The sequence below is a fragment of the Cydia strobilella genome, chromosome 6 (genome assembly GCF_947568885.1).
Source record: "Cydia strobilella chromosome 6, ilCydStro3.1, whole genome shotgun sequence".
NCBI lineage: Eukaryota > Metazoa > Arthropoda > Insecta > Lepidoptera > Tortricidae > Cydia > Cydia strobilella.
This window is the reverse complement of record NC_086046.1, coordinates 10,004,413-10,018,935: the sequence shown is the minus strand read 5'-3', so window position 1 is coordinate 10,018,935 and position 14,523 is coordinate 10,004,413. Positions and strand designations below refer to the sequence as shown.

The following is a 14,523-nucleotide window of genomic DNA, read 5'->3' as shown; positions in this document are numbered from 1 at the left end:
AGGTTTGGTGCAACATAGGCACGCGCTGTTTTGGTCATCCGACTAGTCTTGATAAGCACTTAGAAGAGCAGTAACCATGATAGAGCTGATGCTGAACCCTGGCAGTACCTAGCGGAACTAAGGTTTGGTGCAACCTAGGCACACAACTAAACTAACACAGCGTGTGCCTATGTTGCACCAAACCCTAGATCCACTAGGTACTGCCAGGGTTCAGCATCAGCTCTATCATGGGTACCGCTCTCCTAAGTGCTCATCAAGACGAGTCGGGTGACTAAAACAGCGTGTGCCTATGTTGCACCAAACCTTAGATCCACTAGGTACTGCCAGGGTTCAGCATCAGCTCTATCATGGGTATCGCTCTCCTAAGTGCTCATCAAGACGAGTCGGGTGACTAAAACAGCGTGTGCCTATGTTGCACCAAACCTTAGATCCACTAGGTAGTGCCAGGGTTCAGCATCAGCTCTATCATGGGTACTGCTCTCCTAAGTGCTCATCAAGACGAGTCGGATGACTAAAACAGCGTGTGCCTATGTTGCACCAAACCTTAGTTCCGCTAGGTACTGCCAGGGTTCAGCATCAGCTCCATTATGGGTACTGCTCTCCTAAGTGCTCATCAGTACGAGTCGGGTGACTAAAACAGCGTGTGCCTATGTTCAATCAATCAATCAATCAATCAATAATTTATTGCAAGAACATAGTATTACATAAGTAGATAAACATTTAAAAGAAGCGTGTCTTATGTTCTACCAAACAGAAGGCATGCAATATTTACAATATTTATTTACAAGTACAATTAGAGACTAACAATGTATACACTACCACCAAAATATCACAGAAAATTTAATGTCAAAATATTACACAATAAATAAATTTCATAGTCAAAACACTAAACCTTAGATCCACTAGGTACTGCCAGGGTTCAGCATCAGCTCTATCATGGGTACTGCTCTCCTAAGTGCTCACCAAGACGAGTCGGATGACTAAAACAGCGTGTGCCTATGTTGCACCAAACCTTAGATCCATTAGGTACTGCCAGGGTTCAGCATCAGCTCTATCATGGGTACTGCTCTCCTAAGTGCTCATTAAGACGAGTCGGATGACTAAAACAGCGTGTGCCTATGTTGCACCAAACCTTAGATCCATTAGGTACTGCCAGGGTTCAGCATCAGCTCTATCATGGGTATGGCTCTCCGAAGTGCTCATCAAGACGAGTCGGATGACTAAAACAGCGTGTGCCTATGTTGCACCAAACCTTAGATCCATTAGGTACTGCCAGGGTTCAGCATCAGCTCTATCATGGGTACGGCTCTCCGAAGTGCTCATCAAGACGATTTAAATGACCAAAACCGCGTATGTCTGTGTTGCACCAAACCAGAATTCTACTAGGTAGTAGGTAGGTACTGCTACTACTGCCAGGGTTCAGTTAGGGTCATTTTGCTGTCTCATTTTAAAATATCACGAATGTAATTTTATTAGACGTTAATGCAATTGAGAGGAATTCTAATTAATTTTTTGAAACTTTAATGGCCATTGAAGTTAATCCGAATTAAAGTTAATCCGAATTAACTTCAATGGCCATTAACGTCTCAAAAATTTAATCCGAATTAACTTTAATCCGAATTAACTTTAATGCAATTGGTTAATGGCGGAACTAATGGTTAATAAAATTGATCAATGGTTAATTAAAATTAACAATTACGGCCAACACTGTTGTACGGTAAGTATCTCATAGAAAAAGGGGCAAGCTATGATGGCGCCATGCAAACCTTTGACAGTTGCCAACCCCATTTTACTTGCTTTTAAAATTGCCCCGGCAACATGCTCCAAGTGCAAGTATCCATAAATATTTTCAATCAATCAATCAATCTTTAGGTAGTATGGCTCCATCGATACTGTCGATGATGTCGCCAACGTCAAAGTGGGATCCACGTGGGATCGAATTAATATTTTAGCCAGTGTACGGTAAATAATAAAATAATGGGCCTCTAGGGCTCTAGCCAGACACGGTTAGAGGTAAAAATACCAAATGCTCTTAGAGCACGACGTTGTTCGGTAGTTATTATTTGTAGTCGACTCGTAAAACTGATAGCTGGATTTTACTAGAAGCACGTGGACTACCGGCCGTTGACTCCAAAATGGTGGTTAAACACGCTTTGAGATTAATTCTCCATTCACTGCACACTACTACATTAGATTACTGTATAATAAAGCTATCGATATTACACTTTAAACAATATTAATGAGCAAAAAACAAAGTAATTAATCACGAGGCTACCAAGATGGCGTTCGAACCGAAGTCCATAAATATTTTCATAATTCCTAAACGAAGCATAACGAACAAAGGCATGCGGTGACATTGACAGCTGTCAAATTTATCAAAATCGCGCGAAGTATTGTAGAATACCCTAAGCGGCGGTGGATGTTTTTCGATTAAAATAATTATGTAAATGTTGAATGTTGTTGTTTTTAGTATTTTTCCTATAGAATGATTTTTTTGTTTCTCCCGACGAGTCCTAAAATCCCAAAAAATTGACTTATGCTCCCGATATTAGGATCATTCGATCTGGCAACCCTCCGGGCCCGAGCCGAGGCGTCCGACGTGTCATTTTCTATGACGGCTATTCGGTGATCACTTGCTGCTTTCAGTGGTGAAAACAAAGCTTCGGCCCGGTTTAGACCGGGCCGGGCGCTAGCGTAAGTCACCCTTTAGGTTTTGCTATGCTCGTTTATCCCTCAGCGACTAATTCAGTTATCATTAGTACTAGAAAGTTGGTAGGTATTTGGCATGGTTAAATTATAATAATTAGGTAGTAGGTACGTCAAAAAAGTACTTTCAAAGACTTGAGTTCTAATAATGCACGTTAAGGGGATCCCATGCCCCAATGACCTTTGATTTGAATCCCTTAGTTTTCTAATGTTTTTTGTAGCTTATCATATTAACAGCAACGGATTTTAGCAATATAGTATCCCATATTTACTTCAAAGTTCATTGTTTTCGAAATATTTGGCATCAAAGTTGAACAATTTTAGGCCAAAAAACTGGTTTTCTGGCCCTAACTTTTGTGTTAATTAGTTTAAAATTAAAACCTTAGACAAATTTTTAGAGACGTCTAAGACGAACCCAAATATGTAGATTTCGTATAAGTAAGATCTTTCACAGCAGATACGAAAAAAGTGTTTTTTTAGACAACAATCATAAATAAATAAGTATTCATTTTTTTCACAATCCGGTAGACAAAAATGGAGATAAAAGATTGAAGAACCGATAGCCGCTTGTCTTATAATTCTATATGTAGTGCAAAAGTAGGAGATACGATTCAAAACTTGTCAAAAATCGCTGAAAACCTCAGGTAGCCCCTTACATTATTTATTTATTTTATTTATTTAATCGTATGGCATATGATAATAATAATAATAATTGTGAAATAGAAACAGTGTAAGTGTTGTAAGTTATTAAATCTACACATAGACCAGTCACGTAAGATACGCTAATGTAATAAATAGTAATTATTTAAACAATATGAGCTAACCTTACTTGCAGGAGTTGCAGGTACTTTCGCGCCACCCGTAGCGTCGTCTTATATCGAGAAAAAACTTACCTACCTTTGTGATTTGCCGACGCCAAAACGAATCGTCTTGGTAAATTGAAACCGTGTTTGAAATGGACCAATAGAGAGCCCATTCTCGTTTGAACTGTAGACTAGTCAGGACGCGCTCGTTTTCTGGCTTATCTTGATCGTAATTTTAAATTCAGAACGAAAACAAATGGAGAACAATGTATTTAGTGATTACGGTACTGGCAGCGGCGGTTCGGCAAGATCGGTAAGTTTGAATTTAATTTTGATTAATTTAAAAAAATACCTGTGTTTATTGGGAAGTTATTTGGTACTTACCATAGGTACTTAATTACATTCAAAATTAGATTGAGTAAATTGATAGCACTTTGAAAATATTATATTGGATTCCGTATTTTTTAAGTAAAAAGACAAATTAAATAAGATAACATTTAAAACTTTCGCGGTTTAAATACATATTAAATCACATTTAGAAACGGGTCTATCGCGAATTTATTTTGTTACCTTTATTTACCAGGTAGATAAATAAAGGTAACAAAATAAATTCGCGATAGACCCGTTTCTAAATGTAAATTAAATAAGGTAAGGTATTATTTAATAGGTAGGTAGATATGAATTGAGTTGGAAATATAGTGTAAGTACCTTAGGTTACTTTTGATTCTGAAAAACAATTTGTACCGTACCGCAATAATCTCATAAAACCCACGACCGGACCTGCAAAGGTACATAAAAGGAACCCTTATGGTGTTCTGCATAGATGCTACATGTTATGTTTGATGCGCCGCCACTGTGTAACTTAACGTCGCTGACAATGTTGATATCTTGATATCCCCATCCTCTTAAGTGACGAGATTGTAGAGAGCCACAACCAGGGACCAAATACCGGTAGGTATATTTTTCATACACATAAACCGGTATTCAGAAAGGGATAAGAAAAATGTTGAGAGATGTCCAAAACTGTAAGAGGTATGTATCAGAATTCAGAACTTAAATAACATGAATAACATGATTTACAAACAATAACTAATAAATACGTCTGAAATATTATTTTAAGTCCGGTAACTACCCGAGTACCAGTACGTGTATAAGTGTATAGGGACCTACCTATTTGTTTTAGAAATTGCGTCAATTTTTAACATAGGTAACTAGGTACATAATTGAAGTGGGTAGATAGGAATTTACTTATTGTTAGTTAACCATCAAATTTTCAGAATGTGGGTAATGTGCAGTAGAACTAATAGGTATTTTAACTATAACTTGTTTTGATGGCGGGAATACAAAATTAACATTAGGTAGGTACTTATATTTTAGTTAACTTATACAAAATTTAATTCATTAAGTACTAAATATTTTCTATTTCTGTGTTGATACATTTTTTTATTCGACTTTCATGTTTGAATCAAATGGTACGGTATCATTTAATTATGTAGCTAATCTTAATCATTATCTCACAGGAACGCATTGCAAATCTTCCACGAGTCCACACAAAAATACTTTACAGTACATATGGTGCTATTTTCTCGCACTAGTGCGTAAAGTGCACTTTTTGTGCATATGTCGAAAGTTTAAAGGGCCATATGTACTGTAAAACGTTGTACGATACACGTGCGAATAGGTAATTCGCAACTCGTGTCGATTTAAAACACTCCCTGCGGTCGTGTTTTAATTTATCGCCACTCGTGTCGAATTTCCTCTTTTCCGCACTTGTATCGTAAATAACTATAGTTCGCTGTCTCGGGTCTCAATATTGGCACGAGTGGTAAACAACAACTTTGCTCACATGTTAAACAAATAACTATTACACTTGTAGTCATGGGCGAGCTTGGATTCGTGGCCTTCAGCAGCTCCGAGACAACCGCATGTGGGTATGGCGACTATGGCGGACGAACAACGCCAGTATCAATCCGCAGATCTGCTAGATTGTAAGTATTTCAGCACTTTTAAGGTTCCGCGCGTAGTCAAGTAAGGATCCTTATAGTTTTGCCATGTCCGTTTGCTTGTCTCCTGTCTGTCTGTCCGTCCGTCCGCGGGCTGCAATTTGGCATGGAATATATATAAAATCATGCCGACAAAGTGGTAAATTAAAAACTACTTAGATTTCACGCTCGCCTTTGCTCATTGCCGATGCCGGGTATGCCAATGCCACCTTGAGGCATAAATCAGAAACTTAAAATTGAAATGGTACATTACGATACAAGTGCAAAAATAGGAAATTCGAAACGAGTTGCGATAAATTAAAATACGACCGAAGGGATGGATCGGAAGGGATCGACACGGGTTACGAATTACCTAAATATTCGCACATGTATAGTACAACCGTACAACGTTTTACAGTACATATGGCCCTTTAAATTTTCAACACAGTTACTTAATGTGCGTATTATCATTATCGCACTAGTGCGGTAAAGTAGCACTATATGTGCTGTAAAATACTTTTACAGTACATATTATCGCACTAGTGCGTCAAATAGCACTTTTCGTGCATATGACGAAAGTTTAAAGGGCCATATGTACTGTAAAACGTTGTACGATACACGTGCGAATAGGTAATTCACAACTCGTGTCGATTTAAAACACTCCCTGCGGTCGTGTTTTAATTTATCGCCACTCGTTTCGAATTTCCTCTTTTCCGCACTTGTATCGTAAATAACTATTACAGTACATGTGGTGCTACTTTCTCGCACTAGTGCGTAAAAGAGCACTTTTCATGCATATGTCAAAAGTTTAAAGGGCCATATGTACTGTAAAACGTTGTACGATACACGTGCGAATAGGTAATTCGCAACTCGTGTCGATTTAAAACACCCTGCGGTCGTTTAATTTATCGCCACTTGTTTCGAATTTCCTCTTTTCCGCACTTGTATCGTAAATAACTATTTCGCAGTTTTCGCATCAATAATCAGGCGGCTCCTGAACTGCCCTCAGCGCACGCTCCCCTTTTATCGTGTACATCCATGTTCTGTTCCACAATCTGTTCTACAATAATGTTAATGACAGTCGATACACACAACGCTGGGAAGATAAGGGCCGGTGGGGGATCACTTGATCAGGAAGTCTGAAACTATACTCATGGTCAAATTTAGAGGAACGCAAAAAAGGTTTAATTACTGGCCAGCACCTAAAGTAATTTCAAAATTAGTTATTTTATTATAACCTGTCAAACAACTTTGTCAGTAGAAACAGCGCGAAATTAAAATTTTCTATGGGCTCATCCATTAATTGCGTCACACGAATTTCTAGGTTTTTTGACCCCTCCCCCCTTGTCACACTGGGTCACATTTGGCAAACAACAAAATTAAACGAATAAAAAGGATTATCGTTCCAAAAACTTGTTATTTACCTGTACAGCGAGCGAATAAGTTAGTGACGTCACAAAGTTTGTGACTCCCTCCCCCCCCCCCTTGTCACATTTTCTTGACCGACTCCCTCCCCCTAAACGTGTGATGTAAGTAATTAATGAATGACCCCTATGGGACGCGATAATCCTTCGCGCCAACATTTTTAGAGTTCCGTACCAAAAAGGTACAAAAGGAACCCTTATACGACTCTGTCCGTCCGTCCTGTCACATAGCTAAATATCTCGAGAACTACTGAAGCTCTCGATTTGAAATTTGGAATAGTTATGAACAACGCTAACCCAAAAACATTAGAAGTTTATTTTTTTTATTAGGTTATTATGGAAAATGCCCAATATAAAGAGGGGGCAAAATTTCAAAGTCCTATAGTCACTAGGTCGAGTGGGATATCATTTAAAAAACTCAAATTGAACATTCCAAAACACAATGTGTGGCGGGGTGGCCTAGGGGTTCATGGCCGTCATGGCGTTAGCCGCGATAGCTAAAGACGCCGGTTCGAATCCGGCCTTCACCACTGGAGGGCTTCGTCACTTTTTCTTTAATATATGACATCTATTACAGTTTTTAATTTATATATAGTAGTGTGACTACTTAAAAAACACACATCAAAATATTCAATAAAATAATTTGATTTGTTCCCAAACTTGTTCATTCCAAAACAATTTTTTTTTCAACTAAAGAAAAATCTAGTCCCAATTTTGATGGCTGCTTAAACAAATAAGTATTTATTACTTTCAAATACTTTATGGGTAAGGTTTTAACCATTCGTGTGTAGGTATATTCAAATCTTTCTATCAACTTATTCACTTGTTTGCTGTTTCAGTGATGGTGAAACGAACCACGCTGCAAGAAATGATGAGCGAATTCAAAATGAACGGCTACGATTGTCCGTACAATCCCGACGAAGATAAAAGGTCCAGCCGCCCAGGTTAGTGCTGATTGCTGATAGGTTTGAGGTTTGGGTTTGGTAGGTTTGAGGGTTGCGGTTTGAGTTTGGATCGAAACTGGCGCGACAATGCGTATAGATCGCATAGACTATAATAATATAATATAAGAGTGAGCCCGAGTTGCCCTACAAAATTTTACCGTAGATTTCGGTACCTGAGTAATTAAAGTAAAAAAAGTTAATATTTTTTTTAAACTTATTTCTGATTGACTGTTTCAGAAAATCATATTGGCATGGGTCCATCGAGCGTATACCTGCGACAGAAGTCTTGGCCCGAACCAGAGGCTACTCCAGCGCAACGCTTGCCGCGACCCAAGTCAGAGTGGATCCAGTCCACCACCGTGCCGGATCTGTTAAAGCCTCAATTTTTTTTCGATGGTAGGTATACTTATTGTGCACACCCAGCTATATTTTTACCTACGACAATTCTGACGGTAACTTAACTTTCACACACAAAAGACCTCTTTATTTATAACGATAATCAAAGATTGCCAAAGATAATTATATTAATGTGGTTAATGCGAATCATGGATATAGCTTTATCCATGCAATAAATAAGTGTTACTTTTTAACACCACGCGATTGAAAGAGACGGACACTGTCTTTATCACGTTGTCACATAGTACATATATGTGTAGTACCTATACTGTGTAGTGATGGTCGTATTTGTCTATGTGACAGCGTTACCAATATACACCTGTTAACCAGATTGTGAGCCATATAGGAGATATAGGTAATCTTGATCAGACGTAGACTCCAACCTTGGCGTCCTCGACCAATAGTGTCTCGACGTCACCATTTTTCATATTAAATTCTAACAACCTTCAACACTCTCTACTGCGACTTTTCAGATGACGTCGGCAAAGCTCCTTCGAATGTGTACCTGCGAGAGAAGTGGTCTGTGCCAGCGCCAGAGCGGGAGAAGTGGTCTGAGCCAGTAATGAGGAAGTCGCAGCGGCTGTCACGTCCAAAGTCGGAATACTCGGAATGGATCCAACCTACCACTGTGTCAGATGTTACACAAGCTCCCAAATTCTTCGATGGTTAGTATGTATAGTCCTCTTCGCAGGATGAATTAGAACCACAGAGAATACTATCTGGAAAGTGTTCAATAATTTTTCCGAATCCAAGCTTTAAAGAAGTACAGCCACGTTTTCGATTTTGAAACTCTCATAAGAAGGATTGCAGGCATTAATTATAGTATTTCAGAAGTCTATTGGTCACCTGTGCTAGCTTTAAAAATGATTCCGGTTTGTATTTTAAATTTTAGATCTGGGCCTGACATTGCCCGTGAAACAGCTGGAAACTATTTCGGCGGAGCAAGTGCGAGTGTTGAACTCGCTGCCCAACGCCGTGTTGTACAGACTGCTCCAGGACCTAGAACAGAAAAGGAACGAGACAGCCAAGAACAAACGAGTACCAGATGTAAGTGATTTGTTTTAAATAAGTAAATTCTGTTTTGACATTCCAGTCAGAAATGTCAACAATATAACATTTAAAACTTTCGCGTTTTGAACACATATTAAATCACAATGTAACACAAATGATGTAATGAATGATGATTGTGATGAATGTGTGATCAAAGAGCATATATGTGTGTGATGTAATGTCAACAATGTCAACAAAAACTTCACATAATGTTATACCAAAGAGTATAGTAAGTATACCATAATCTTTGGTAGTGCTATATATAGTGTTATACTATATTGATGATGATATTGATGATTATAATTGACCAGATGATGATCATAATGTTAAATATTTTTACGGTTTAGACTCACTTGTTTTTAGTCACTCGCGCGACATGTTAGTATGTCTCACAACAGTTTAAATTCGAGGATTATAATGTGTACAAATAAAGACTTATTTTTTATGAGCTGTTTTTTTTTACATGTTGCACTTTCCTCGCTATGGTGAGGTGAAAAGTTTTGTGTTACACACGGGTGCAAATGTATTTTACTTTTCATGTGTTGAAACACTCGCTACGCTCAGGATTCTATTTTAAAACCAATCGCTTCGCTCGTGGTTAAACTATAGAATCCTTTCGCTGGCTCGTGTTTCAATTCCACACTCGCGGGTAAAATACAACTGCACCATTGTATAGGTAACAAATAACTATAGCCCAACCGAAGAGGCATTCGGGCGTCGCAAATGGTTCCCGTAACCTGTCGCCATTTCATCCATCCTGTGCTAATCCGGTTTTTCACGTCACGAAAAGCGTCACAAAAGGTAGCACATTGTCGTTTGTCAATAAGGACTAATTCAGCTGGGACTATGTGCATCTTATCTGGGATGATGATTAATTTATTATAACAAAACAAACGATTTCCAACGGTTGATGACACACTAGATAAGTTATCAGGCAACAATATTTTACAAAAATAATCACTAACTACATTTAGATTACCGTTTTGATTAGCAGGAATGCCGATTCTGCAAGAACAACGGCGAACGTGAATCGTACTACCGCTCACACGTGCTGAAGGACGCTGTGGGGCGCGTGACGTGCCCCGTGCTGCGCAAGTTCGTGTGCAAGCGCTGCGGCGCGCGCGGCGACCACGCGCACACCCTCAAGTACTGCCCTCTCAGCACGGACGAAGGTAATGCACTCCTTTAAGTAAAGCTGGCCTAACCATTTTCTTAACAAACAAAAAAAAACCGGACAAGTGCGAGTCGGACTCGCCCACCGAGGGTTCCGTACTTTTTACTATTTGTTGTTGTAACGGCAACAGAAATAAATCATTTGTGAAAATTTTAGCTATCTAGCTATCACGGTTTATGAGATACAGCCTGGTGACAGACAGACGGACAGGCGGACAGCGGAGTCTTAGTAATAGGGTCCCATTTTTACCCTTTGGGTACGGAACCCTAAAAACCGGCCAAGTGCGAGTTGGACTCGCGCATGAAGGGTTCCGTACCATTACGCAAAAAACGGCAAAAAATCACGTTTGTTGTAGGGAGCCCCACTTAAATATTTATTTAATTCTGTTTTTAGTATTTGTTGTTATAGCGGCAACAGAAATACATCATCTGCGAAAATTTCAACTGACGGACAGCGAAGTCTTAGTAATAGGGTCCTGTTATGAACCGACCCGTCCGTACCCAAAGGTACGGAACCCTAAAAACATGAGATAAAGCCTTGGTTGCAGCTATTACTTAGAGTAAACGGAATAGGGTTTCTGGTTTCTAGACCTTTTTTATTTTTCGAGGCACGGGAATTCTCGACCAGGATTTCTAGAGTTTCTCGAGTATCTCGAGAAATTTTGAAAGTTTCATAAGACACCATGTTATCTTCATTTTTAGGGTTCCGTACCCAAGGGGTAAAGACGGAACCCTATTACTAAGATTCCTCTGTCCGTCTGTCTGTCACCAGGCTGTATCTCATAAACCGTGAAATTTCTGTTGCCGCTATAACAACAAACACTAAAAAGTACGGAACCCTCGGTGGGCGAGTCCGACTCGCACTTGTCCGGTTTCTTATTCTGCTTTTTTACAAATCGGACTCATATGTCGTAGGTGAGATCAATAATCAAACAAATGGTACATTTTTAGTTAATATAAATTGCACTTAAATTAAATTTGTTGAATTTTTGATTATTAAGTGACTTAATAATCAAAAATTCAACAAAAAAATATATAAGTAGAGGCATGCGTGCCGCAATGTATACTACAGTGTAAACTTAAAGAAGTTTTACTACGTAATATCAATACTCAACGTAACAATGAAGCTGCTAAAATTGTGCTATTTTGCTAATAGGAATAGGTATACCGGGATGATTTGATTCATCAATAGTAATTTCGTTTTGTAATATTTGCTATTACATGGCTATGGCCCTATAATTGGTTTTTTAGCATTAGAAAGTGTTAAATGTTCATTTCTAATTTCGAATATCGCGCCTTATTTGAATCCGTCTCGCACTTGACGGTTCATATGTCAATGTCACTTCATACTCTTGTACTCCGTGACACGTGTTTTTCTCGAGTGTATTTATATAAAAATTAAAGCAATCTCTACAAGATTCCTGTTAATTTTTGTTTAATTTATCAGAAAGAAAATAAGCGATCTTGACGTGTCTTTTTATTGAAAAAAAAAACGAAAAATAAGTCACGGCAAATATATAAGTTATAATAAATCATATACGATCATTTACATTATTTTGTTTTCCTAAGTTATAGTTACTAATTGTTTAAAAGCGGTTTTCAATAAAAAGGCACATCTAGATTGTTTATCTTTTTTCTAATGCTTAAAAAAACGAAGTAGCCATAGTAAACCTAAAACGAGACGGATTTTTTAGACATTTGAGGGTAGTAGTCCAAAAGTTTCAAAACATGAAAATCGGTTGAAGTCAGAACGATAGGGGACGGATCAACAGTGTTTTGTTTGGTTGGTTAACAAAGTACCTGAAAATGTAAAAAAAAAACATTGTTTACTTACCTAAAGAAATACACTACAGACACATCACGTGTTATACGCGTGTTTTCTATTTACTTATCACAAGAGATTTATTTCTCGAGTTCTCGAGGCATTGAGCATTGAGCTTTTTTTCCCGTCTCGACAGAGGACAAATTTCTCGAGATTTCTCGCCTCGAGAATTCTCGAACCAAAACCCTAAAACGGAATTACTTACCTGCAATAAATCGAAAGGGTCTTGAATTGTGTATCCTAAAAGATAATGTTGTTATTGGCTAAGTACTTAAAGTACCTACTTAGCACTAACGGCTGATTAGCAAGATAGAAATTGTAGATTACTTTAAAAATAGCTTATATTAAGTAGCTTCACCTCCAATAAGCCAGCCAGGTAAGCCAAATAAACAGATTGATTCGGCTACTTACCAATCATAAAAATATCTCTAAATTTCTAGAACGCATAAAATCTACAGCCATGATGCGCAGCGTGCGGTTGTCGTCGGGGCGCCGCCGCGGGCAGGTGGAGGTGGAGCCCTCGGGCGACTACGTCATGTTCGGCGACACCACGCCCGCCTTCCTGCGCGACTACCGCTCCTGCGCCCCGTGCGCCCCGCTCCCGCCGTCGCCCTGGCTCGATCCCGTGTGGGCCGACTTGGAGCTAAAGTTGACTTTATAAAGATATCAGTAGAGTAGGTGACTCGGTTCTGTCTGGAGCCTGAAACAAGCTGATTTATACCACTAAATTACTTTCTGGCACTGACTATACGGCCCCTTCTCCTTACTAAATTGTTTTGACTTTGAGATATGGCCGTATTGTGGGCAGTAAAAAATTGTAATAATACAATAACATAATCCTGAAGATCCGTGCCATTTTAGCTGCTACAATGCTTATATGCAGGATCACTGTTATGTATCTTCAACTAAAGTTGATTATGTGCATATTGTGCACTGGCTTACCACACACACACAGACTTACCACACTGGCTTACTAGTGACTAGTGTTACTACATTGATGCTCAGATTTTATTGTTACAAGTTATTGGTTTTAGATTTATGTCGACGTATTTGAAACCATACAATGTGGTATGGTACATATTCATAAATGTTATTATCTAAAATTAACTGTTGATTATGGGTTCCTGTTTAATTAAACTTACTTAGATGTAATGTTAGTATTATATGTGATACAAAATCATATACAGATGGAGTATGGAGGTATAAGTGTATTAATTATGTTGCTTGGCTCATGCCAAAATTTAATATTTTATGTGTCAAATCATTTATAAAATAATTATAATTATCTTATATAAGATAATTATCTTATCCGTTTACAGAGTGACATTACTGTTATAATTACCGAATCGTTTCTAGTTAAATAACTAAATAGGAATAGTTCTAAATAGAACTACTAAAAGAACGTCGATTAGTTTTAAATGAAGACATTAGATAAAAATAATATAAGATTAACTTAGTGTTAAGTTAGGCACCTACTTATCTCTTCCCTCCCCAATGACGAAAATAATGAGCAGATGTCACTTGAATACCTAATAAAATAAATATTTTATAGAGCTGTACATGAAACCCTAAAATGGCGTAGGTAATCAATTTTCTTATACATTTACAAACAAGAAACATTTTTTGTTGTATCTTTAAAGCAACATATTTATTAATATATCATGTTTCAATATTGTATTGACAGCAATATATATCGAGATCAAATCTGTTGTTTTAAATGAAAAGTATACATTTCATTCATATAAAGTTTATTTTATTATCACGATGGAATCTTGAGGCGTGTCATTATGCTAGTAAATGTCTTTTTACCAAATACCAGTATACCTAACCATTGTAAAACTTGATGATTTTAAGTATTACATAATAGGTACTTAAGGAATGATGTACCGGAAATACAATTCATCAAAATATTAGGTACCGCTTGTATTGACAAATAAACAGTAATTTTTGTTAGAATTGCAGTTTATTTGTTCACAGATGAATCATCTTTTCTAAGGTATAATAGTTTTACTACGTCAATAACTGTTTCAACTATTTGATATAACTGTTAATGCGTTTGCTATTTCTTATACTAATGTTTCGATCTTGATGATTCATTATAACTAATCATTTACCACATCACTTAAATACTTTCAATATTTTTGATATTCAGTAATTTCAATAGGTGTTGGTGTTTTATGGGTCCAATAAATGATTAGAAAAATGTAATGTATATTTTATTGA

At 37.7% G+C, this 14,523-nt stretch overlaps 1 protein-coding gene across 2 annotated transcripts; it reads left to right on the top strand.

Annotated features, from left to right (window-relative positions):
- The first annotated feature begins 3,611 nt into the window (after window positions 1-3,611).
- Window positions 3,612-14,508, top strand: LOC134742396 (uncharacterized). Of its 2 annotated transcripts, none has more exons than XM_063675522.1 (8): window positions 3,612-3,822; window positions 5,386-5,497; window positions 7,755-7,859; window positions 8,097-8,255; window positions 8,729-8,920; window positions 9,148-9,302; window positions 10,297-10,477; window positions 12,741-14,508. In XM_063675522.1, exons 1-8 carry the CDS (start codon window positions 3,766-3,768, stop codon window positions 12,959-12,961), a joined length of 1,182 nt encoding a protein of 393 aa, XP_063531592.1. In that variant the 5' UTR covers window positions 3,612-3,765; the 3' UTR covers window positions 12,962-14,508. The 2 variants fall into 2 exon arrangements, with proteins under 2 accessions (XP_063531592.1, XP_063531593.1); XM_063675523.1 differs by having other exon boundaries at window positions 3,615-3,822; window positions 10,300-10,477.
- Window positions 14,509-14,523: the final 15 nt, after the last annotated feature.